This window comes from Dreissena polymorpha, chromosome 13 (assembly GCF_020536995.1).
Source record: "Dreissena polymorpha isolate Duluth1 chromosome 13, UMN_Dpol_1.0, whole genome shotgun sequence".
In the NCBI taxonomy this organism is placed as follows: domain Eukaryota; kingdom Metazoa; phylum Mollusca; class Bivalvia; order Myida; family Dreissenidae; genus Dreissena; species Dreissena polymorpha.
Genome location: NC_068367.1, coordinates 67,677,005 through 67,704,419, shown reverse-complemented (window position 1 = coordinate 67,704,419; position 27,415 = coordinate 67,677,005). Strand labels below are relative to the sequence as shown.

Here is a 27,415-nt window from a genome sequence, read left to right as displayed (position 1 = left end):
TTCGTCGCCCCGTGACTGGGACAGGTAGCTGGCAAGGTCTTCGTCGTCGTATATGCCCGCGTTGGCGCTCGGTAACACTTTAACAGGGAACATAGGCGACATATTTAGTCTGCTCTGGTGAATAACTCGGAAAATCATACCTCGTGATCTCCAATATAAGTGTGATCAAATGGTTTGCAACATGAACGTGTTTCGGTTTCATCCGTGAACGCCTTTTACAAGGATAAAGGCATGTTCAAAATGAAATTGCATTTTCTTTTAGTAAAATCGCAAAATAAAAAAATATGAGCGAAGATAGATCGGCTAGGCGTTTTGGTTATTTTTCTTATTTTTATTATCCTCCACTTAAACAAAAACGTGAGATATCACGCAGAAATCTTCCCAATTTCTTTTTTTTTAAATGTTATTTATTAAAGTATTTTATTTAACAAATATGATCTTTTATAGAAACAATCATCTCAAACTTTACAAGTTATGTAGTGAACATTTCCGAATTTAACAAAGTCGATTGAAAACTAACTAGACTCTTAACTAAGTTAAAGATCGGCACTACGTTTCATTGCATGCTTGTTAGTTATGCTGGAATCGCAGTCATATAAATTGGCAATATAGTATTTATCTGTCAACATCACATCAATCTTTTAAGGAAAGGTCTTCATGAATATAACATTTTCAATTAATTGTATTACATTATTCTAAGCACTTCTCTTAATAAGTGGGATAAAGGCATTCACAAGAACACGCAACATCGGAAGCATTTACTATTGTTGTAACTTTGATTTGGAAATAAGGTTTGGCGGCGGTGAATTGTGAAGTACCATTTTCAATATCAACATTAAGAACTATCATTTTGAAGACGCTATGACTGTTTACTGACAGTCGAAGGTGCATTTTTTGAAAAAAAAATCACGAAGCAAAAAGCAAAAAATATATTGATTTTATAGCTACAACTCTTCAATAACAAAAATGACAGAAGTTTAGTAAACATATCTTTTTAGTGCGCACACAAATGTAATTTTACTGTTAAAATATAATATAAAGACAGTATTAAAATGAAAAGCCGAAATCAATAAATATAAAACGAGCACAGTTTAGATGTTGCAGATTGTACAGACAATTCTATAAAGTTCGAATGATTTGACATTCATGTGATAAAATGGTAAAACGCGATTTTTCAATGTAACACAAGTCAGCAAGAACCATAGAAATCTGATTACAAAACACAAGTTAATGTCATCAGATACATGTGCCTATCAATTATGAGTATTTTGCATTATTACATTGATTGATTGTTCTCAGTGTGTAGCGACACTTGCTTAAATGTCATATAAGGACAAATCACAAAATGCATACACATCTAGCTTCATTGGATGAGATCGAGTCATTATAAGCCGTGCTTTGTGAAAAAGGTGTTTAATGCATATGCGTAAAGTGTCGTCCCATATTAGCCTGTGCAGTTTGCACAGGCTAATGAGGGACGACACTTTCCGCCTAAACTGAACTTTTTGCTAGGAAGAGACTTTCCTTGAACAAAAAAAAACATCGAAGAGGAAAGTATTGTACCTTATTAGCCTGTGCGGAATGCACATGCTAATCTGGGACGAAACTTTACGCACTTGAATTAAACCCCCTCTTTATAGCGCACGGCTTAATTATGAATTATAATCACTCAGACAAAAATTAACGCGCGCGCATTACATGAAGTAAATCGCATGAAGAATCATGTTGTGAACGAAACAAGTTCTTATGTAAGGATTTATTTTGCTACCTGCCGTTGCCAATGACCAAACATAATATTTTTTATTTATTTTTTTGTTTATCGAGTAGTGCACTCTATCATGGCAATACAATGAAACTCTACATTTTGGTATGTCTGTTTATCGAAGTGTGATCAAATATTAATAATAATTAATTCATTATGATGTCTTTTCATGACGACGTAAACGAAAAGTGTGCAATGATATGTGAATGGAGCAAGGCTGCTTGTCATATGATGTCATTCGTTTCATGATAAAACCTATTATACGGTCTCTAAACCAGGCCTAACGCATGTGTGTAAAGTATCGTCCCAGATTAGCCTGTTCACTGCTCAGAAGCTAATCTGGAAAGACACTTTCCGCGTGGACTGGATTTACGTTAAGACGAGTTCTCCTTTAAACGAACATTTCTATGACAATTTTATATCTTGACAGTATATAGGCCAAGGTCTAATCTATGTCACTTGCGTGAAAAAACTTAGGTCCCTTAGTAAAATGTAAAAAGAAGCTCTCTCACCTCTACACGAGGAATATTTATGACTCAATTTATATGAAACTTGGATATAGAATGTTCATTTTTACAATGTCTAGGCCAAGTTTTAATCTTGGTCTGGTGCGTCGTAAACTAGGACACACACCAAAATCTTTAAACCTAGTTACTATTAAAGAGGCAAAATGTATAACTCCGTCGTGCTGCAACTTGATCAGAATGTGTATTTTGACAATAAGCTGGGTCATCTTAGAATCTGCGTCAAATGGGATGAAAATTAGATCAACACATTCAGTTTTAAACGACTATTTTCCGTAAACGCAGGTGAGCGGTTAAGGTACATAATGGCTTTTGGCTTGTGTACGAATGATCTACATGTAATGGTGACTATACGAAAATATCTCAAGCACTTCGAATGAGAAAAAACGAGAGCGCCGACGGCGTTGAAAGTCTATTGGTTAAATACAGGGACGTTTCTGCTGAAGTAAATGTTTAAGAAATAATTGACTGAATGAAAGTCTAAAAGGCTATAAAAAACAAACGTTTTTTTAAGAATAAGTACAAATACATAAAACAATAAGTGATGAAACCATCCTATATCAATCGGAAGATCAGAAATGTGTATCAAGGGAGCTTGGTAATTTGCGAGCAAATAAATGACCGGATGTACATGTTATTTCTGAACGACTAGAAGTTTATTTAAACTCTAGTTTTAATAAACGTTATCATAACATCAAAACTATTTACGAGACTGAACGACTTTTGAGGATAATGTCAAAGTGATATCACTGCATTTATTGTTTCATTTGTTACTATACGATCGCTTTATTTTGATTTAAGCAGAAAGGAACCAGTAGTTGTTGTTGTCTGAATGTTTAAGTTATTATTTCCAAATAATTTAAATAAGTTCAAATAACATGCAACATAATTTGCATATTTCTATCAAAATACTGTTATTTGACCCCCCCCCCCTCCCTCTCTTGCTTCCCAAAATCGCAAGGTAAATGTTTGCCTTCACAGATTTTTACGATATAACAGCCCTAAAAATCTGCAAGAAACAAGACAACTATTTGCTCCGTTAAAACTATTTAAATTTACCATCCCCATTAATAAATACATTGAAAACGTATGTTATCTCAAAATCAATTTCGACGAGATTCACTTTGTTAAAAAGACAAGACTGAGTATGCAAAAATTATAGCGAAAAATGTTAGGAACATAGTTAATGGAATGATGAAATATATGAAACAAGTTGTGAAACTACGGTAATTTAATTCAAATATCGTTCCCATCCACGTTTTAAGGGAATTGTTAACAAATTTAGACATGTGCTAATGTCATAACATATGATTGCTTACAAATATTTAATGTGTTAAATAGTTTTAACTATTTTTTATAGTAAGAAAAAAGTTGAACAAAAAAAAGACGTCGCCGAGATTCGAACCCGCGTCGTCAGGATGCACTACCACTGCCCCGCGCACACGTTCATCGACTGCTGCGAAACATTATCTCCCTTGTAAACGTTATCTATATCGTCTGTCATCATCCGGGTGTCTTTGGATAAACACGCACCTGACTGCGATACGTTTTTTTCTGATTTGCGGTTTACAAAAGTCTATTGGCAAAAGCCAATAGCATAAAAACTGAATTTAATTAGGCGCTTGTGAAGAAAAGTCGATTAATTGCTATCACACTGGTGTTTGCTGTATCTAAAGCGGTGGTGGCTTTGTTCCACAAAACTTTGATATACAAAACACTTTTAATAAACAAAGACTATTATGCGAGCAGAAGGATTACCGTGTATGTCATCAGTTGACTATGGCAATACATCATTCAGTTTGTAATATCAATTAGCTAACATAGACTTGTGGAAAAAAGTACCCTTTGACAGCTGGTGGAATTAACGTGTATCTGGAAATCTTGTTTTGTTCAATTATCTAATTATATATAAAAAGGTTTTCACAGATAATAAAACTTTGCTCACATAGCCTATGATCCAGGATTACAATTCATACATACTTGTGAATTGAAAACCGATGCTATACAAAATGTGTATTTTGTCTTGCTGGAGGATTTATACAGACAAAGTCCTTACAAGCATACTATGATGTTATAACATGATCATGTATTAATGCTATGTCATATAAAATAAATGTCTTAAAAGATACAATAACAAGACGGTGAAAACTAACAAATGCAATCTTCAAGCAGTGTTCCAAAGAGCATTGAACCTTACGTTCAATGGTTTCTTTCAAAGAATAACGGTTAATATGGTAAGTGATTTCGAAAGCATTTTTAATGTGTCAGCTTTGTACCCTACGAGAAGTTAGTTTTACAAAATTTGCAAATTTACTCTGTTTGGGCACTTATATAGCTCAAAGTGACTTTGGAACAAGTTCTTTTGTTTTGGTAAAGATATTAACACTTCCTATATTCATAGCATAGATTAACACTTCCTATATTCATAGTATAGAATGGTGATTTGTCTCTGAATGCCAACAAATTCATTGATCTGAACATTGTGAATTGGCTGTATTGTCGTTAATACTTTTATAGGTTTTTGTATAGCCCATCATCATCATCATCATCAGCAGCAAAATCATCTCCTTCTTCTTCATCATCTTCTTCATCATCATCATCATTCCGTTGACAGGTTTGACCGTTTGGGGAAAATGAGAGGCGACGATACAGGAATTCTCCCCCAGTTTGGTCAGGTCTGTTATTTGCTGCTGAGAGTAATTTATTCATGTGTTCTTTCAGCTTTTCGTTTGACGGCCTAGACGTCGACCTCCCTCTAGCGTGCCCTGAAGGGCAGTCTTGCACAAAGAGTCGTGTCTAGTGACGTGTCCAAACCGAGACAGCTCTCGTCATTTGACGATCGCCAGAAGAGGCCCTTGTGGATCAACAAGTGTTGCAGTCATGTTTCGGACGTACTCGTTGGTCTTGTGCTCCGTGTAAGAGATGCGAGGCAGTCGTCGGAGACATTTATGTTCAAAAGCCTATATCCTGCGGTCTGTGTCCACATAAAGCGTCGAGGTCTCGCAGCCGTAGACTTGGATGGAGACTACGAGGGACTTGAAGAGCCTGTACTGGTGAAGCTGATGAAACTGCTTGTCCACAACCTGCTCAGTCTCGCCATCGCTGCGGTCGCCATGGTAATTCTTATTCGGACCTCAATGGCACTGGTACCATTCTTGGACAGAGTTGCGATCACATACTTGAAGCTGATCACTTCTTCTAGCTTCTCGCCGTTCATGGTGATGTCTGTTCTGTTATTGGTCGTGCTGTTTACCGTTATCTTCGACTTGTCCGTGCTGACCTCCATCCCGTATGTTCCTGCTCTTTCGTAGAGTATGTTGGCGAGATCTTGAAGTTGAAAAGCAGCTTGTAAAAAAGTGTTTGTATACATGTAGTTGAATTAAAAAGTATAAGTCTTGCATATTAATGCATGTTTGTCCCTTTCTTTTTATGCAGCTGCGTCGTTCATATGCATTTCCACTGCTAACTACTGTATTGGCTTGTTTTCTTTGTATTCCAACCTGGTTTGTAATTTCGTCAAGTGAGCGATTAAATTAAAATCAAATTTGTATGGCCCAATTCATATTACAAACACATTGTTTCACGTTGACAATTTTTTAGTGCCATTGTTTTATGAAACACACCAAGTCAGATAATGACATACCCGGTATATAATAAATAAATAAATAAAAATACATGAATAACATGAGCATATGATATGTTTGACCGGTTCAATAATGGAATGGCATTCTGTAGTCTAAGATGCACTGTCTTAGTAGTAAACGGAGTAGCTACACATTTTTCACTCTTCGTAGTACACATGGACCGCTTTAGCTTTATTCAAGACCATTCAAAAAATCTATTTAGTTGCTGAAGTCTTCAGTTAAAAAAAAATTAATCGTGGGTTTGTTACATCCTCATATTGTTATGTACAAAGCTATTTCTTCAAAGTCTCGTCCATTTAAATTCAGTTATCTTACACAGGAAATAAAACACTTTTAATATTATATTATTGATATTTTAATTGGTGTCGCCATTTTGAATGTACTGATCATGTGACTTAAAATTCTATGACTCAAGACGAACTACTTTTCTAGCCCAACACAGGGATGAATATGATGCAACCGTAGTGCGAGAGATTATTTAAAACAATTAAAAATTACTAACTACGGCTTTGTTGTGATGTGATGGTTATTTTCGAACTCCATTTCAGCGATAAATAATGCATACGTTTATAGCAGATGCAGTCTATAAAAGTACAATTTATTTTGAACAGAAACAAGTGAATCCATTTAAGCTCCGTTTCTAAAACATATGGTTTTAATTATTTATGTATATCCAAAAGGAACATGTATGGTACCTTGCTAACATGTTTGTGGGCAAAATAAATTAATAAGAAAATGTTAATACAAAAAATAATTGGATGGCCATTGAATACAATGCTGGAAAAACTATTATGAATTTCAGCTCAAGATGAGTCTGACACGAACATTATTGCATTTTTCCAAGTTTTTAAATAATGTGTTGTTGCCTCTAGAATTGGTTACCTATTGTTTAAGTCCTTCAACTTCAAGATTGCTTTCACAATATTATTCGTTTATTTATATGGTATTTTACTAAAATTAAAACTGCGTCGAGAATAAGAAACCTGATCCATGGTGTTGTTTGTGTTCGCACACTTGATTTTTTTAATATAAATATTTCATCAACCCATTATTAATTGCGGAAAATGTCCCTAAGGAGGAATGGTTTAATTAAATTTTATTTGCACGCTTTTCAATTGTCAATCATTAAATGGAGCGCAAAATGCAATGTGCGAACGATTTAACGGTTTACCAAACGCACTCTCAACAATCCGCCTTTTGTACATAGTGGAATGATTTTAGAGCACCGTCGAGTATTATCGACTCTCTTAGAGAATAAAATGTTAAAAAGTGATGTTAGCACATCAACTGCTTCATCATATTTTTGAATACTGTCTGCAAAATTTTCAGCCAACAAACAAACAGTGAACTTAAGAAATTTGCAAAACTGTCGTTATGAAAGTATTATTCCCATTCAAAACGAATAAGAAAATAATATTATCACGTTTTTGATTCGCATACAACACGCTTTTTAATTAAATTACGTTTGAATATTGAATCGTTTCGCATTTCCATGAGTTTAGCGTATATATCGTGTGTCTCTTCGCAAACGATGTAAATCCTATCAAAAGTAAGTTCCAGTAATCTGAATAGAGGCAGTCAAGTACGTAATCAAAATGTCACATATTTACTCCAGTAATTAAATGATGAACTTCTTCGTAAAACAAGAGATGTGTTTGTCAGAAACACAATGCAACCTATTGCGCCGCTTTGAAATTAAATTTCAATATATCATTTGGCAGGTTTATAAATTATCTCCCTTTTAAAGTTTATTACTTCCCTTGGATTTTTATTTTTTTACTTTTGACCTTGAAGGATGACCTTGACCTTTAACCACTCAAAATGTACAGCTTCATGAGATACACATGCATGCCAAATATCAAGTTGCTATCTTCAATATTCAAATAGTTATGACGAAACTTTAAGGAAGGTTAAAGTTTTGGTTAAAGTGTTGGGACACACACATACAATGACAGACAGACAGACAGGCCAAAAACAATATACCCCCGATCTCTCGATCCGGGGGCATAAAAAGCTTCACATTGAATGATAATGAATGCTTCAATCCAACGTCCATTCCAGTAATTGTCGTATCTTTGCAACCTTTCAGCGATTGTCAAGTATTCACAGAGATGTGCCCGTCATATTTGATAAGAGTTAAGTCGTAACAGGTGTCAATGTGTTGTATACGCTGTTGAGTTTCTCATTCTGGACTTATTATTATTCAGATTTAACCCATTTATGCCTAATGGACTCTCCCATCCTTCTAAATTGGATCAATTTATTTCCAAAATAAGGGATGTCTAGTATATTTATTTCTATATTTAAAATATTTCTTACAGAAATTCCTTTAAGCAAACAGCGCAGACCCTGATAAGACGCCGCATCATGCGGCGTCTCATCTGGGTCTACGCTGTTTGCCAAGGCCTTTTTTTCTAGACGCTAGGCATAAATGGGTTAAACAGCGTTTTATTAAAAGCGATATTGTTATCATTATTCGACCACACGACACACAGACAAAATAATAAAATATCAATCAATATGCATACAAAATCTCTCAAACTCAAAGTCCTTAAACTGCTTTTATTGTACAGTTAGTTTCAGTACAGAAAGTACTGTTTAGGGTATATTGTGCGTAAAGTGTCGTCCCTGATTATTCTTTGCAGTCCGCACAGACTGATCAGGGACGACATTATCCGCTTTACGGTATTTTCGCTAAAATGAAGTATCTCCTTCACTTGAGGTGGGTGAGGCCTGATTCAGTTAAGGCGGAAAGTGTATCCCCTGACGTGCTTGTAAGGACTGCACATGTTAATCCGGGACCACACTTTACGCACATACATTAAACTCCGCTTGCCCAGTGTGAGGCTCATATATACTGCATATTTGATGGATGTGTATCGGTTTGGTGAAATCCGATTAACAGCTCATTGAGAGATTGACTGTTGATATTTTAGTATCCAGTATTGTCTTAATGACAAATGATGCAAAATTGATGAAAACTGAAATAACAAACTATCGGCATTTTTTATATAAAATGAGATTGTGCCAATATGACACGAATAGTGCATTCAAAATGAATACATGATTCCCATTTCAGTTGTTATTCTCGAACGATGCTTACATAAATAAAGCGCAGTATTTGGGGCATATTTAATCTAAATACGCAAATTTTCGTTATGGTTACTACCCATGCTCAAGTGCTTAACAAATATAAAAATGTGAAAACAAAAGGCTGATTAACACCTTAATGGGACGTAAATCCATCTGGGTAAAATAAACGTTCACTAAATTGGTTTTGTTCTGAGAAACTGGACTTAATGCGTGTGCGTAAAGTGTCGTCGCAGATTAGGCTGTGCAGTCAGCAAACGCTATTAGGGGCGACACTTTCCGCCGAAACTAGATTTTCGTTTAGAAGATACTATATGTACCTTTATTTGAGAAAAAAATCCATGAAAGCGGAAAGTGTAGTGTCTTATTACCTTGTCCGGACTAGGCTAATAGGCTTATATGGGTCGTCAGTTTACGCATGAATGCATTAAGCCCCGTTTCCGAAGAGCGAGGCTAATTTCCATTCCTAGTTGTTATGAAGAGCATTTTTTGACATACATTGTATATCATTTACTTTACGCACATAATTGAAACGGTCATTACCCAAGCACAATTATTGACCAAATATAGACCTGTAAAAACAAAAGGCTGCTGAGCGCCTGAATGCAAGATCAATCCATCTGGGGGAATATACTCTATGATACCTTATTAAATGAGTCTCTTTTTCTTTTTCCTGTGCAATCCAAGCAGGCTAATCCGGTCTTTTCGGCCTAAACTGAATTTTGGCTAAGACGAGATTACCTTTAAACGAAAAATTACATAAAAGTGGAAAGTGTCGTCTCTGTGCGGACTGCACAGGCTTATCAGGGACAACACTTTACGCACATGCATAAATCCCAGTTTTCCAAGAGCGAATCTCAAATGAATTAATGACTTTTTCTGTGCTAACCGTGGTGGTATTTTATATATGAATATTTTATGAACGTTATAAATTCCACGTCGTTATGCTTGATGTACGGTCAATTACGTATTTTTTTCCGGTAGGCGACCTCATGTGAGACTTAAACATTTAGCTAGTGTTTTGTTTGATGTATCTTCTAAATCGTGTAATACTTAGTGGCTTGACGGTGACACGAATTAGTGTTATTATAATGTTTTTGGAGTTTATTTTTACTTTATTCAGTGCTAAGTATAAATAATGGTCTCGTTGCACTTTTTTAGATTGTCTTGGTTGTAACATTTAACGCTCCGTCTTTTCTGGAGAACGATTATTATAATTGTGCACCTTCATATCCATGGGCATGTGTTAATCATTTTTAAATTGTTTACTTCATCTCCTCAATTTAAATTATTATATCAACACAATCTGCGATGACGCAAAACCAGAGTTACACTACTTTGGGAAGGAAAACACACTAAAAAATACATATATAAACGATGCATAAACATATGATTCTCGAATTACATCATTCTTTAAATAAATTAGTTGTATAGCGAAAGATGTGACCACGCTTATGCTTGGTTATACCCCATGGTTGAGAGACGAATGTGGATTTTAGCGCACGGTTTATGCAAAACGTTTAAAACTCGTCAATCGCATTATTGCCTTAGAAAATGTTTCATATTCAGTTTTCGAATTAAGTCTATTTTACTTTTTCAACCCACGGAAAATTAAATGGAAACAAGGCGTGAATTAGTGAAGCTACAACGGTTTGGATTACAGACATATCGGTTGTGATATAAAGATTTCAGACTGATAAATTCAAATCTTCTGCATTTTCCGGCCAACATACACATACTGATATCAGTAGATGTGAAATATCATCACCACAGCCACTTTTTTCTTGTGTGCATTTTTGGTGCGGGATGCGGCGCTATATGATATGCCCGGAAAATGTTCTGACGGTTTAATAAGGGGGGTGGGGTTTTAAAAAAGACCCCCCCGCTAATTTTGCCGGGCTAATTTTGTTTTCAATATACAATGTCAAACACTAATTGTACTACGAGAGTTGTATCGCATAAGTCATTACAAAAAAATGGTATAAATAGGAGATGAATACGTTAGTAAGTCTAAGAACGTTTGTTTGCAAACATGTCTGTGTACAGTCGTTTTGCGAGGCTTAGAAAATCTGAACCACGAGCCTTCAGTCGCTATCAAACTATGGACCAGAGACTTCAAACCTTTGAAGACAGGCCATCCAAACGCAGCGTGTCAAAGGAAGACCTGGCTAGCCAAGGGTTCATCTACGACCCTTGTGTCATCTCCGACACGAGAGAGAATTTCTCCGACACTATTTTTAATTGCGTTAGATGCGTGTTTTGCAATGCGCACATTTCCATTTGGAACATGGACAAAGTAGATGTGAGAGTTAGGCATCGACAGCTGTGCCCCGCTTGTCCTTTTGTGTTCGATTGGAACATGAACAAAGAAGAAATAGTGAGACTCAGTCATCGACGGTTTGGTCGTGCTTGTCCTTTTGAATTTGAATTTCTTGACTATGAGTTATGCGATAGGTACTTGGAAAACGAGTTTGAAAAGCAATATGAAAGAGATAATTATGGAATTGTGGAAACAGAAAGCGATCAAGATGTTCATTCTAGCGATGATAACCAAAAATATTCAAATAAATCGGTAGAAAGTCTTCAAACAAAAGATGACCAAAAGTATGACGAATACGATAATTATAGTGATTTGGATGAGCTGCTAATGGCGAAAATTGACAAGACTTGTACTCGTACCCGCTACAAATCTTATCAAAAACAAACTGAAAAGCAGCGTAAAAAGGCTGAAAACAGGCTGAAAAAGAAACGAAGAACAAAAATACGCAATGCAAAACGAGATCAAAAGCAAACATATTACCAGGACAGAATCGACGATGATAATTACATACCTCAAAAAGGTTCCAATGATCAAGATGTAAAGAAACATGATAGAAAAATGTGTTGGGTTTGCAGAACTAATGATGCTGGCGATATACTGGAAGAACAGGTTTTCGAATCTTACGAACAGTTTTATCAAAAGCAAAAATATTACCGGGGCGAAATCGACGATGATAATCACATATTTCAAAAGGGTTCCAATGATCAAGATGCAGAGATACATGATAGAAAAATGTGTTGGGTTTGCAGAAGCCGTGATATCGATGATATGATAGAAGAACAGTTTTTGGACGACCAATATAGAGAAGAAACCAATTTTTATTCGGACGAAATCAGTGGCATCGATGATGAAAAACAAAATCAGGTTGAACGTCTATGGGATGAAGAGACCGAGTATATTTATTTTTCTGACTATGAGGCATTCGTTCAATACATGGATGAATATGAGAGGCAACATCCATGTATTTGTATAGGAAGTTTAGGTGTATTTTCGATAACGCTACGACTCAAAACATTTGAATATAAGCAATCATAACATGGATATTGAAAATGAACAAAGAAGATGTAAGACTCAGGCATTGACAGTTATGGCATGTTTGTTCTTTTGTGTTCGATTGTGCATGTATGTGTTAATAAAAAAACCTAAAACGATTTTGCGTATTGTTTGTTTTTCGAGAAGTATCAAAAAATAAACACAAAAACACAAGCTATAATACAATACATTTTATTCAACAATCACGATGTGACACAATTTGATGGGTAAATTTTGTCATCGCATTGGCACTAAACATTTCAAAAACGTTCTCTGTTTCAAGTATCGCTTGGATAATATCTTCTGACTTCTCCGAACCGTGGAAATCTATTGCGCCACATATCCAGTTTCCACCGTGAGTATAATTATACATCAAATCGAATCTGCACCGGTTCGCTTTCGTAGCAAGAACTCTCAAAGTTTCTTTTGTCACATCTTTGATCAGAAACGACCAAATTGAAAAGGTTTTTCTTGAAGTACAAGAGTCCATTAGCGCATGTTGAATCTTGATTTTGCTTATGTTTGTTTTGCTGCAAACACATTCCACAATTTCATCAAATAGACACATTATCAACTTCGTTGGTTGTAGAGAAGCTTTGAGTCTTGCGTACGTTTCGAATTGATGTGCAAAATGTTCTCTTGTATTTATTTCTACATGCTGGAAATCTGTCCACAGACACATAGGAATGCTATTTGTGGTGTAATCCATGTGAATGACTGAAAGACAAATAACTTCAATTTGTTGTTTGAAAATACTTATATAGGAACTTTCCAAAATGACAATGCATCAAAAACTCGTCATGTATATGTTCGTGCATATAGTTGCCCTGTTTTGTCCCATAGTTTTACAAACAAATGCGTTAGGACGTCCTAAACCAAATTTTTATGAACCGTCTTGTTTCAAGCATGTACATAATACACCGATTGACGTTACGAATGGTTTATTTTATGTGTTGATAAACGTAACCTATGAGTATTTGTCATTATACGACGATGTCAAAGAAAATTTACAATTTTTCAACAAATGGATGCAAAACCCAGAGTTTAGTTTAGAAGGTCATGAGCAACAATGCAAATCCATAGGTCTATCTAGATGTCCGAACAAGAAAAAAGCGTTTTCAAAACCGGTATACAGTGTAGTTGATGGTTTTGTAGCGGGATCAATGTTTATCACTTACGACTTACCAAGTCTTTTAGTTAGATTGCAAATTGAGCCGAAAACGTACTCTATCAGTGAGTTTGTAGAATCTGTGTTTACTGAGATTTACACACACGCTTGGATACCTTTGTTTCCGTACAATTTTTCATTGACCTATGATGGAAGTGAAATTTGTGCAAATGGGATGCACGGTCATGCCTTCATCAGATTTAATACTGAACTGTGTAAAACGTTCGGAACATGGTGCGATGTGAATTTAGAAGGTGCTAGTCCCGAGAAACAGGATCATGCGTTAACACGAATCAAAAATGCGTTATTGAAGAGAAAAATGAATGATTTGTCAGTCGCCAAGTATATCAAAGAATATGATCTAGGTTTGGAAATAATCCCTTCTAAGTCCAAAGAATTGCGAGACACAATTACACAAATAGAGCAGGAAATGAGTGAGATCCGCTTAAAAATCGATGATAAGTTTGACTTTGACTATGATCAATCTGACGAGGATTACTCTGACGAGGATAACTTTGATGAGGATTACTCTGACGATAATTTGGATGAAAAGCAAAGCGCTGAAAATGTACCAATTATCGATTTTTCTAACTTTTTTTTCAAAAACACTAAAGTTCTGTCAGTAACAAACAAACCTATCGTTGACCCTATCGTAAGCCAAAAAATTCACGATATTCAAAATGCCAATACTTTCGTTAGCCAAACATTTTACGATATTCAAACTTCTACCAACAAGCCAAAAAACAAAATAAGTCCGCCAGTTAAAAAAAATACTGTTGTTAACCAAACTTCTCACAAAATTCAAAATGCTCTTACCAAGCCAAAACTCACCGTTAGTCTGCCAGTTAAAAACGATAACATCGTTAACCAACAATTTCAAAATATGCAAGATGCTATCAACAAGCATAAAATGGGAATTAAGCACCACAAGCAGACCGTTGCAGAAGTATCTACGTATGGATTGCAAAATTGTTACTGCCTAACATGTAATCGTTCAACTACAATCGGTAAAGTACATAACAATCGTTGCTATTTCATCAACTTGGATTCATCATTCAAGATTTCCTCTAATACGCATTTTTCTCCGTTTCGTGAATACACACTCTTGATTATCAACGAACGTAATCATGCTTTACGTGCGATGCTAAGTCAAATAGTGAAACAAGTGAGTAACGAAGTTATTCTCGCGAAAAAGGCTTCATCATATCGACTTACTGTCTTCAGCACCAAAGATGGCACAGCTGTTGATAAGATTTGTATGTCGTTATATAGAAATACGTATCAAATTGAGAATTGTACCGAGAGCACGAATGCTGTGCTTATAGCGAGAAATGGTCATTTCATTCGCGTACCACACATACAATTGGCTAATTTCACATACTGCGATATTGGTGCTGTGAAAGCGAATGATGGCAAATGTTTTCGGATTGATGAAAATTGTTCGCACTCAAGTATTGCGAGTGTTTACGATTTGGATAATACGGTTGTTTCATATTTGGTTAGCATTACTCAGAACACGGCACACAATATGAGTGAGGCAAAGTTTCAAATAAAAAATATAGATGACACTTCTGTAACCAGCGATCACTTCATTGTGTACAACAAAAGGACGAACAGTGGACAAGAATGCACGTATGTCGATATGCGATCAAAGACCATTTCAATCGAAAAATGCAAACACAGTCCCACGATTTGCGAGGTTTTGTTGGGTAAAAGTACATTGAATGACGAACCGGGACTAAAAAAATTAACGTTTTGGGAAACTGTCGCTGTTTGTGTTGGTGGATTCATTGTGCTTGTGATAGCTGCTATTTGCTTCATAATTGTACTACACAGCATAGCTCGGCATAACGAAACTTTTGTAAAGAGTTAACAGATATCAAAGCGTTTGTATCCGCTATTGTCATAACTCACAATGACTTCGTATGACAACATGTATACCATTGAACGCGAGAGCATTGGTAACACTCAAGAATTTTCCATCCACGTTTTTAAATGCATCAGCGTTTTGATCAATAAACAAGAACTGCTCGAAAGCATTTTTGAAACCATACTTGACGATATTGGAGACGAAAACGTGTTCATATTCGACTTGACAATCGAGTTTTGTTTCACAACAATTAGTAAAACTCTACATATCAGTCAGCTAAATTCGCAAAACTGTTCGTGTTTTGACATTACTTGTGCTATGCAGGAACAAGGAATAAATTTCACGGTACCAGCTGATCTTCATGTTTTTGTAAAAAAAAACGCATAAACACATTTTCAGTCATAATTTCACTATTTTGAGTTGTTGATGGACTACAAAGTTAAACCATGTAACGGTGAGCGCTGCACTCTATGTTCTCAAATAAAGAGTGGAAACAGTTTTCAGTTCAATTGTGGTTTTGTATACATTGTTGAAGATGGAGAGAACTTGACTTGTAAATCAAAAGATGTTATATATGTTCTGAAGTGCAACACTTGCGGCGGTGAGTACATTGGAGAGACCATTAATCTGAGAAAACGCATTCATACACACAACTCTCATATTCGAACAGAGCAGCATTTGTGTCGAGCTACTGACCATTTGATAGAATGTGGGAAACACTTGTGCGATGTTAAGGAACGGTACACTGTATTCGTTTTGGAGACAGAGCGAGACAAGCACGTGCGTAAAGCCAAAGAGGCGTACTACATTCGATTATTCAAGCCAATGATGAACAAGTAAGGCGTGCATTATTTTTCAAGCGTATATATATAGCTGCAGTTAACAAAATAAGCACACTCGCAATCACTTTCTACGATGGCACAAGCAATGTTGACCTCGAGCTATGCTATAAAAACGAACAACCGAGAACGAATACAGCAGTTTGCGAACACTGTACTGAATCACGGCGTGAAAAGGAATTTGGTGTCTGAAGTCGAGTCAGGTGTCTTCTTGTCGCCTAACGATTATTTGAAGATAGAAGAACTTTCAGAGAAACTAAAACAGATTGATGCCAAACTAGCGCAGTACAAAAGCCTCAAAGTAAGAACGCAGAATCTGATAAAGGGCATCAAGAAAACAAAAAACCTGCAGAACGATGTTGTGAAGACTGTGAGCTCTAACGTTTTCGATCGAATTCCAATTGATGTGATTAACAAAATACTCGGTTCTGGGGAAGACGAAAACATGTTTGCGCTAATAGAGCGAATAAAATCTTCCAATGTTGAGGAAAAACGCAAATATGCCGATATCGACATCTCCGATACAGAAATCTCAGATACGCTAAACGATGATGAAAAGGAAATTATGAACGGTCTGGCTGTTAAAAGAATGCGCAAATCTGGTGAAACGAAAGCTGCAAAGAAACCGAAAAAGGAAAAGACTATACTCAGTGATCTAGAATTGAGCGATGATGACGAATGACTACGTTGTTGCAATATTGTATGATTATGTTGACTTGTGTGTGTTACATTTTTTGTATATGTTGTAAATAAATTGTATCAATGAACTGTAAACATTTGTTGCCTTATCAATGGATATCGACGAGGTTTTGATTGTTGACGAAGACGAACAGTTAGCACAAAACACCTACTTGCTTTCACCCATGTACTCTAGACATCACCACGAATGCTCGCTATGCATTTTTCAATACATAACAGAATATGAAGAACCAATACGAATATTCGAAAGCAAGCTAGTAGAAATGAACTCAAAACTCGGGTGTGGAATTCAAACGTGTGTCACAATGGTTCTCAATGAGTTCAAAGACGATGAACGCATGTCGTTGTTCAAAAAATTGACAACTAGCGAAATTACAAGCCATTTTGATTCAGTATTTGGCGATCCTATTTGTGGATACAACCGACTTAAAGCTTACAATTTTTTCTCTCTGTTTGACGAAAGTACGGTTAACAATTCCACATACATAAAGTTTATTTACGATACATACAAAACTTCGAGAAACACTTCACTCTGTCCTTATTCGCTTTTAGGAGTTTATGTTTTTCTTGTTATGATTAACACTATAGGATGTGATTCCCAGCTCAAGAAAAAACATGACTTTTTGTGGATGTTCAACTGTCTATACAATCACAAATTACGGTTTGGAAAACTGCGATAAAAATCTATTTAAGGTTAGTTTTTCTATAGAAACACTCAAACCACACACAACCATGTCAACCATGTCAACCATAAACGTTAAAGATATTAAACGGGTCACTGACACCGAAGCCACTAATCGCTTGTTCACTAAACTGAAGTACGATATTGGTATTGAAATCTCTTCAAAGCTCATTCAGTCGCTTAAACAAAGCAAAGACAGGGTTGTATTTTATGTGGGCAAAGAACAAAGATCATACCCAGCAGCAATTGTGAAAATGTTCACTAACGTTAAGACAAATCATGTCAAGATTCAGCCGAAGTACAGTGTTCAAGAATTGATGAACGTGTTTGAAATTCTCATGAACCTGTCTGAGTACCAATGTAACGGTCTCACGCTAGATTACTCGGATTGGCAGTCAATCTCTAGTCTGGTAAACATGATCGAACTCGCTGAGCACCTAGGCATGACAGAAGTGGTGATGTTTCTTAAACGCATTCCACAACTTCTTACATTTCACAACAAAACCGCGTATGATAACGAATTGTTAAGACGAGAAAACGAGTCTAAGGAAAACCAAAAACCAATGTCTGTCAACGAACCTAGCGAAAACGATGAAAAGCGGTCGAGAACTAGAAAGAGAAGCTTTACAAAAGTGTTCAGTCGTAGTTTGAGCCGAAAGCGCAGAGAAGAAAATGTTATGAACTAAATGTCGTATTTTGTTTGTTGTATGTTGAAAATAAAGAGCAAAAACAGTAAACACGCGTGTTTGTTTTCTTCACGCAGCAAGATAAAACCCAAAACGTCAATATACTTGCATCTTCTCTACCAAACTAACAACCAAAACATAAAATGCATTTCAACATTTTATTTGACGATACTATTCAAACAAATACACACACAAGCATGCACTAAAAGTCATAACACTAATCAGTCCAATGAATCCGCTTCCAATCAAATATTTCAGATCTACAAACAGCGCATTTGTTCCCATATATATGCATGTGCCAGCAACAGTGTACGCAGAAAAGGTGCATGCATGGTGTTACGGCAAAGGTTTTCTCTTCATTGCAGCAAATTATACAAGTACGCGAGTCTTTCACTGCTTGTTCTTTTTCCAGGTGAAGTTGAGCCATACGTTTTTTGCAGTCTTTGCAATCACAGCAACTATTTGCTTGAAAGCGTTCACGAAGTTCTTTCATAACCTGTATGCATTCTTTTCGTATTTTTCTAACAGAAAACCACCATCGTAAGTCTTGAATACAGATCATCGCAAGCATTGTAACACCGATCATGGCTTCTTGTTGTTGTCAAGTTTAGTCTTTTTGCGATCCCAAAAATCGGGGTTTCGTTCTTCGATGATGAATCGAATAAGCAAAATGCCAAGAAATATAGTCGCAAACATCAACAAATGAAATGAAGCTTACTTTTTGTGCAGATCTTTTATATGCAAATTTTGTAACGATCTATATCTTAAACCATTTCACTTTGGCTTTTAACGTTGCCACATTGGTCACATTTCAAAACATGGAAAACTTTCAAAGCATATGCTTCAATGCTCGTTCGAAAACACCAGAGCAGAAACGTATTCAGAAAAGAAAATGGAAAATCCAATCTCAATTTGCTGCAAACAAGTTGTGGGAGATTATATCAAAGCATATGTGCATTAAATCCACAGAGGAGCCTAGGGTAAAATTGTTTCGCATGTCAAAATCTGAAACATTTGAACCATATGCATTGTTTTCTCCGGACTATGAACCTACACCCGAATTCGATTATCAGGTCAAAATCACATGCTTTGGACTAACAGTTCATTTGACTGTGTATGTAAGATTGGGTGAAGATGACGACGAGGACGACTTGATGCTTGTTATGGACAGACCAGACGATACAAAACTATATTTCAACATTTTTGACCGCGATGGTGTGGTTGAGAAGAAACACGGTTTGCTTAAAACCAATGGTTCTGATATGTGCAAAGAAATCATCGATATGATTGGTCTCAAAGACATTATCGATGAGTATGAATTATTCGAAAATTTGGCTTCGAACATATCGACATCTATAGAAAGTGAAGTTGAATGTGAATGCGATACTGAATAAAACAACTTAACACAAATTTGTCTGTTTTCTACTTTTTATTCAACAAACTCGCTTACAATACTGTACAAACGATGTCCATTTACCAGGTTGATTTGCAACCCAGTCAGTAAGTCTATATTTACGGAACACGTTCTGTAGTTTATTCAGGTGGTAGAAGCCTTCAGCGTTGTAATTCGATATTTCACGTACGACGGCCGCAAACAAAACAAATGCTGTCACAAACACATCCCAGCTCAAACCATTGTTCAGCTTTTGTTCAAGCAACTCGGCGAAATAGTCTTCATCAAAACAAGCTATGGTCAGTTCATCTTTTGTAAGAACATGCATCGTAACAGTGCTATTTACAAGCAAAATCACACATTCGACGATGTCACAAAGAGTGTCATTTGAGTCCTCAAACTGCTTGCATTCCAAGTAATTTGCTACCATCGCAGCCACAAACTCACAGCTGAACATTTTTTTACGTTATGACAACTACTGACTTTGCGTGAATGGTTTTATACTCGAGTTAGGCGCTTGTTATTTGAACTGTTGTAGTAGTTTGTAAACGTCTAGATTGAAATCCTTGCAACACATACGCAATAACTATAACTATAACCAAAGAAACAACCACAAATGTTAGTGCAATAAATAAGACCCAAAAGCTGTTTATTTTGGAATCATCGTCACTCGGTGAATCCAGTCCCATACCAGGAATTCTAATCTGACACAGAGTTCGTTTTGTTGTACAATCTTCATACGAAATAGATTTTTCATTCACGTCGATATACAAGCACGTATTGTTCTCATCATATGACACTCGCGAATAGACTATCGCGTAATCGTTTAATTCGAGCGTTTCGTTCAGACTGTCAATTTTGAACATCAAATTTTGAGATATTGCATTCACCTTCGGGTCGTGCGTTCTGTTAATCAGATAGTCAAAAGCGTTTTGAAACTCTTCTTCTGTTTGCAGCACTGCTGGTAAGCACTGGCCATCTTCACTCACCACGAAACAAGTTTTAGGTGATGTGATCGACGCTGCTGCGTTTTCGTCAAATGAACATGTCTTGTACGCACGCGGATTGAAAGGTGACACAGTCACAAACTCTCCTCGATCCGCTTTTAGCAGCGCTACGTTAGCCGTTTCGCATGAAATGCCCAAATATTTTCGTTTGAACAAATGAACGCATTGAGCAGGCCTATCTTTGTTGTTGAACAGCGCTATCTTGATAGAACCTTGGATGTTGTTTAAAATAAATTCGTTGCTTACTTGAGTGAAAACCGTTTTTAGATGAATGTTTTTATGTCCAAAAATGACCACATCGTATGCATTATAGTCGGCGCTGTTTACAGTTTTACGTACATTGACGTTCGTTGAAAACTGGTTTCCAACTTTGAACTGTTGCTCAATACTGATAAAGTAGCAAGATCCATCATATATTTTACCAATACTTTTAGTCGGATCACACACATTGCAATAACAGTTTTGTAAACCGTAAGAAGAAACGCTTTGAACTGTTGTGTTTGCGCGGACAACAATGAACAAACACAAAATGATAAACGACCGCATGCTTGGCTTAGAACATCAAGAATGACAAGATCCGTTTGTATAAGTGTGTTTTATATTTATTTTAGTTCCTGTGTTTTTTTTATAACGTTATACACAAATCCTATTAGTCCAAGAACGATTGCAAACACGGCTAGAATGCAAAACACAACTTCGATTATAACAAGGACAGATCCTGTTTCGCTATTTTCGTTAGCCTTTGTGGTTGTTGAGCCATTATTTGTGATATTACCACTCGTTATGTTATGGATTTCACTGTAGTTTTGTCGTGTGCTAGTTTCGTTTGCAACTCTCGATGTGCCAAGATCGCTATTTTCTTCAACCTTTGTGGTTGTTGAACCATTGTTAAGGGCATTGACAACTGATGTGTAAAGGTTTTTACTTAATGTTTTAGTTGTATGTTCGTGTGCAACTCTCAGTGTTGCTTGCGTGCTTTTTTTGTTAACCTTTGTGGTTGTCCAACCATTGTTGGGGATAAAAGCAAGCGTTGAGTTTTCCATTTCGCTGTTTGTGTGTGTGTCAATTTCGTTTGAAACTGTCGATGTAACAAAATCATTATCGCTACTGCGTTTTTCGATGTCTGCAACATGATTAGATGTATTGTCTGGTACCAAGAATCGCCATAGAGAATCAGTAGCTAGCATCCTACCTATATTCGGGGTCAAAATCAAAAAGAGTTTGCCTTTGATTTGGAAACAAAACCTGTCCCTGTGATTTTCAATGGTCAAATAATTGTCTTTCACGCCCAAATTTTGATTTATGACTTTTCGTATGGCCTCGAGAATATCATATTGCGTTGTGTACATTCTCTCAGGAATATATACAATTTTGCGTAACTTGTCTAGCGCATCATCATAGGAAACGATCGAGAATGCACCATTGTATATACCCAGATCGCGCTCTGGCGATTTCTTGAAGCAGTTATCGTTACAGCTACATAGAGACACAAACAAGACAATAGTATGAATCGCAACATAGCTGGTTTTTATTTCATTCATCTAACAAAACACATGAAATAGCTATATAACAAAAAATTTGCACACAACAGACTACAACACAAAATCTGCAGGAATGTACAAAACGAGGCCGTTTGTCAGCAATTCCTTCGACACACAAAATGCGACAAAGTTCGGTGGGATGTGAATGTTGGGAATGCATGTTCTAACCCGCTTGAGAGAGCATATCTTCGTGTTCTTCGTTTTGACACTGATTGATGAAGTAAACTTTACATGGGTCTTCTTCGGGCAACATATCGCTTACGGGCATCGGGTTTTCTTGTACCTCTTGTTCTGGGGTGAACGTTTCCACGATTTCTTCTTTCACGACTGCCAAATCGACCGGCATACTGATTATCTCGTTTTGCTCCGAACACGCCTTCTTATCAGAACAAGGCAAGTCATTCCATGTTTGTTCTTGTGTTTTGCAAAGCATCTTTTTGGGGAGACTGGACTGATCCTTTGAATGTTCAGCAAATTTGCGTTTACGATTAGGAATAGCATTGGTTAGTCTTCCCTTTCCCCCATCAATCAGCTCCGTTTCAATTTGAAGACTCTTCCAATGCTTTATGTACAAAGGATGCATCACAAACAAAACCTCTAACGCCTGACACAAATTTGTATTTGGATATCCATATTTTGGTTGCAGTGAGTATACGTTAGCATTCATCTCTCTCATTTCGATGCCAGTTTGCAACGCTTCGTATATTTCACCACAGCTTCTCACAATTTTCAGACCTATTGTGAGCTCTTTCTGTGTACTGACAAGCTGAAAGTTTTTACTCGGTAGCACTCCTTTTTTCACCAATATTTCCACGATATCATTTTCCGAACAATCGAGTAATGTCATGACTGCTCGAAAGTAGGTGTTCAGCTTCAATCGTATCTGTGTCCTTTCCAAAGATAGGCAAGTGGATTTCACCGAATAGACTTTGCTAAACTCCTCGATTCCGTGCAACTCCAACACTGGTATTATGCATATCGGCAGTCTGTAGTTTAACGTGGGATTCGACTGCATGTATCTACCCTTCTTTATGCGCTCGGTTAGAGTTGCGAAATGTTTGGTACTAATGTTTTCAATATTTTGAAGTAGCACATATCAATCTTTTCATCGGCAACAGAAAACATCAAGTCAACATATCGTTCAAACGCAGCTAGTGTCGGTTCATCGAGAAACACATGGTCCAGCGTGGCTTGTAGTTCAAGTAGTCATACGGAATGTTAGTTATCGACGTAAAACGCAGTCCCTCGACATCTGTGAAAGGACATGTAACGCTGAACATGTACTTCTTTTGGTGACCATTCGCATTGAAATTTCTTTTCTCACGAATGAATTTTTCGCACAATGTTTGGACCGACATGTTGTCGCTTCTGTTGTCAGATTGTAAATGAGACGCATTGAATAAGTTGCATGGCTTTATATACAAACCCGTCCATGTTACAAAGTTAGTGGTATAAGCTTGAAAAAGTAGGTTTTGAAAACAGATATGGCTCGTTGCATCGAACGGAAAGGCGAAAGCAAATTGCATGCACTCATCAAATCAAACCAACCCGAGTTGTTAGCAACACACATAAATCAAAACTGTTGATTTTGATTCATCGTGTTACATTGTTATCAACGAAAAACATGTTTTGCCTGTTGATTTCACACAAACAGATCTAGAAACAAGTTGTCATTCATAAATCAAAATCTGAATTCATACAGTTTGTGAAGCTCAGGTTTAGTGATTCACACAGCAATGGGTCTGATTTTCTGCTTTGCGAACAAACCGATTACGAAGATAACTACGGCAATGAGGTTCATCAGTGTCACCTTTATTTTTCAAGAACATGTACCAAAGATATGGCAGCTACGAGCTATACTTGACACAAGCCTTAAGTATGATTGGAGTACTAACATTTTCAAAGAATACGCATGACAAACTGGCTTCGTGTCTAATCAAACGTTATGGTCAAACACTCGTACCCAAATGCACTACTGATTTTGGAACAAACAACTTGACTCATTTCGCATGAGAAGCATTCTTGAGGTCTCGCAGCAAGATGACTCAGCGACACTTCGTGAGGAAATTGAGCGTTTGATGCAATCAAAGTACAACTTCGTTTCTTGTGAATACAATACGGCCAACAAAAACCTAAATATTCTGTATACTGAAACAAGTAACAACAGCTTTGGGTTAGTGGTTGTCAAAGAGTCGCTGCAAATAAAAGGCGCTACATGACTGGTAGATCAAATCATTCTTGATCTAACCTTCAAAGCGATAACATGTCTGTGCCAGCAACTACATTCCGGGTTCCAAAAACTGAGGACTGGGATATGGAGATTAGGCTGTCTGAGATAAAAAGTATGTTGTTAAGAATTTCATATGTTAGTGTTGGAGGTTGATTGTAAACGTTGAATGCTGTAACTAACTTTTGCTTGTTCTGTTTCAGAAACCGTCACTCCCAAAAACTGAGGACTGGGATGCCGAAATTGCGGTGGCGAAACGTCCTCCATTCTTTCTCAGCGTGGGCAAAATGACGCAGAGACAAATTAACAGACTAAACCGATGCTGGACCTGTCGCTGCGTGCCGGTCAATTGTACATGTTCAAAGTATTGAATAAAATTGTTGAAACGTTCACAGGTGTTTGTTTGTTTTGTAGAAAAATGTTATATAGCAGTAATTTGACTTAGTACACTTCACACAAAACAATGCTAGCCGTTGAACTCAAAGATTTGGGATTTTTTCGACATATGTTGCGTTTGAATATTGAAAAGTGGAACAAAGCTGTCGAAATGTACATCATGGATCTCTATCCAAATGTGAAGTTTACATTTTCGACGCGAGATCAATGTTGGAAAGGCGACAGATACGGAAATTGTGTACTATGTCGATATTGAGGTTATTCTGATCAATCCGAAATATGATTTGTGCTGGACACACCAAGATCCCACAAAACGACTTCAAACCATTAATGGGATTTTGTTGAGCTCAAAAGCCAAGAGAACAAACTTGTAACGTTTGACCAAGAGTATTTTTGAGACAAAAAAATGTATAAAGATGTTGAAATAACCAATTGCATGTGTAATATAATATCATATCATATCATGGATGATACCGACGCTTTTTGCACGAATGAAACAAGTATGTACATGGAAAAAACTATATCGATAGACTGAAAACGTTTGAAGTATTGGTCTCCCCAAATACAACCAAACAAATACCAGCTTGCTTCTTGCGGGTTGTACTAATTGGGACAACACGATCGTGCAAATGTTTTCGTTGTGGCATTGTGTTGTATCATTGGAAATCTACAGACGATGCGTTCTTGGAAACACAATAAACATTCACCGAATTGCCAGTTTTTTGCGAATGGTGGGTCCAGGAACAAGACTATTGATAGACACATGAGTAGGTTTGTATGATCGTGTTGTAAATAAATATCATGAACCGTTCAATTCGTTTTGTTCTTATTCTTGTAGTAACATATACTTATTCATGCAACTACCAAACGCAAAGTTGAAAAACAAGTACTATTGTGTGCACGAATGTTTGATTTGCTATTGCGTTAGTTATTGATATAACCCAGTGTCGTATTGTTTTCTCAAACTATATTATCCAACTCTAATCAAAGCAAATACAAACAACTATGTATATGTAGTTTCAACGATTTTATTCTGCAACAATCAATATTTCAAACATTCAATCTTTCGCAACAACAACGTACAACAGTTACATAGTCCACTAGATCAGCCCACATAGTCCGCTCGATCACAGATGCAAAAGCCTCACTCCTCTGTTTTGGCCGTAACCCTGAATTCGCCACACATTCGCAGCGATCGTCGATCCGCGTACATGACCACACAGCTGAGGCCTCGCATCACGGCAAAAGTTCACCATCGAACAAAGTTTTTGCACGTATGACACCACAATCACTAACGTAGTGTCGTAAACAGTTGGCAGCATTTCGGCCCATGCTCTTAATCCATCTATTACAAGCTGCTTGTTGTTTCCAGCTGATGACTCATTCTCACGATGCTTATTCTGCCTCTTCTAACCATGCCTGGAAACTGCCACTTTCTCCACACTTGACATCCATTGCTCGCAAGCTTTTCTGTCACTCATTATGCGTGTTGTTCGTTCAGTTTCAAAAACTCGAAATGATTCAAAACACGATCAATTCGCCCTTTTATAGTATGCCGTTATTCAACTCAACAGCATAAAACTCGAAATGCATGTCCCTTCCCCAAACATGAAATTTCACAAGTCGACAATCGCCCCAATTATATGTAAACAAAGTGTTTTATGTTTCATCGACGAGTATTTTATCAACAAGCCGAATTTTGCGGAATATGCGGTGTCATTAGTTCTAGAAAAGATAGTTTTACTTCCTGCTTGACAAAAGTTTGTAGTTACTTGCTTTTTGGAAAATACAACGTTCAAAGATTGAGTTTCATCCGAACCTTCCGAAAAATGGGTTGTTGTTCTATGTACAGTATCGATACATGTATGTGAGGCATTTTCAGCTTTCTTTCTTGGATTGAGAGTTCAAGAAACGATGAATTCTGTCAAAACATGATTACGATTACAAGTAAGTCCACCAAAATATATTTTTTTTGTTTCATGATAGACAAAACCGTGTATTGTGTGAAATGTCACACATCTCAATGTAAACAAAGAAAAATGAGTACATGATAAATCATATTGTGTGTAGATTTTTGTACCAAAGTTAAATGCTCTTAACAAAAGTTTTTGCAATTCGATTATTGTGACCACTTCTGTTTTTGTGTTAAGAAGGCAGTTTGGAACTTGATATGTGTTGTTTTTTTTTTATCTGCATCAGACCTTTTTGACTGTAGGTTATTTGTAAACATCAAACTCTGCCATACAAAGTTGATTTTCTACAATGAATGAACACTTAGTATATACTTTTTACCGAGTGCTGCTAACACGTGACTGAATATTTCATCTCATGTCATAGGTTGAACAATTTATGACAGTTTATGTGAAGAAACATGTGCACTGATTTGTTTTCATATTTCTATGTAGGCTCACTTTCCATATTTTATCCATAGAATGCATATTGTCCATTTCAAAGTATTCTTCACAAAAATATTTGATGTCTAAAACTGCAAAAAAATCTATATACAACACAAAATGCAAATTCTGCTTTTTTGCC

At 36.6% G+C, this 27,415-nt stretch overlaps 1 protein-coding gene across 1 annotated transcript in view; it reads right to left on the bottom strand.

The window, feature by feature from the left end:
* Positions 1–4,797: 4,797 nt before the first annotated feature.
* The window catches only part of LOC127854733 (partitioning defective 3 homolog), a 47,788-nt gene continuing 25,170 nt past the window's right edge, over positions 4,798–27,415 (bottom strand). The window contains exons 6-7 of the mRNA XM_052389792.1: positions 5,437–5,613; positions 4,798–4,973 (exon numbers count right to left, since the gene is read on the bottom strand). Coding sequence (XP_052245752.1) covers positions 4,798–4,973; positions 5,437–5,613 — 353 coding nt within the window. The remainder of the gene's footprint in view (positions 4,974–5,436; positions 5,614–27,415) is intronic.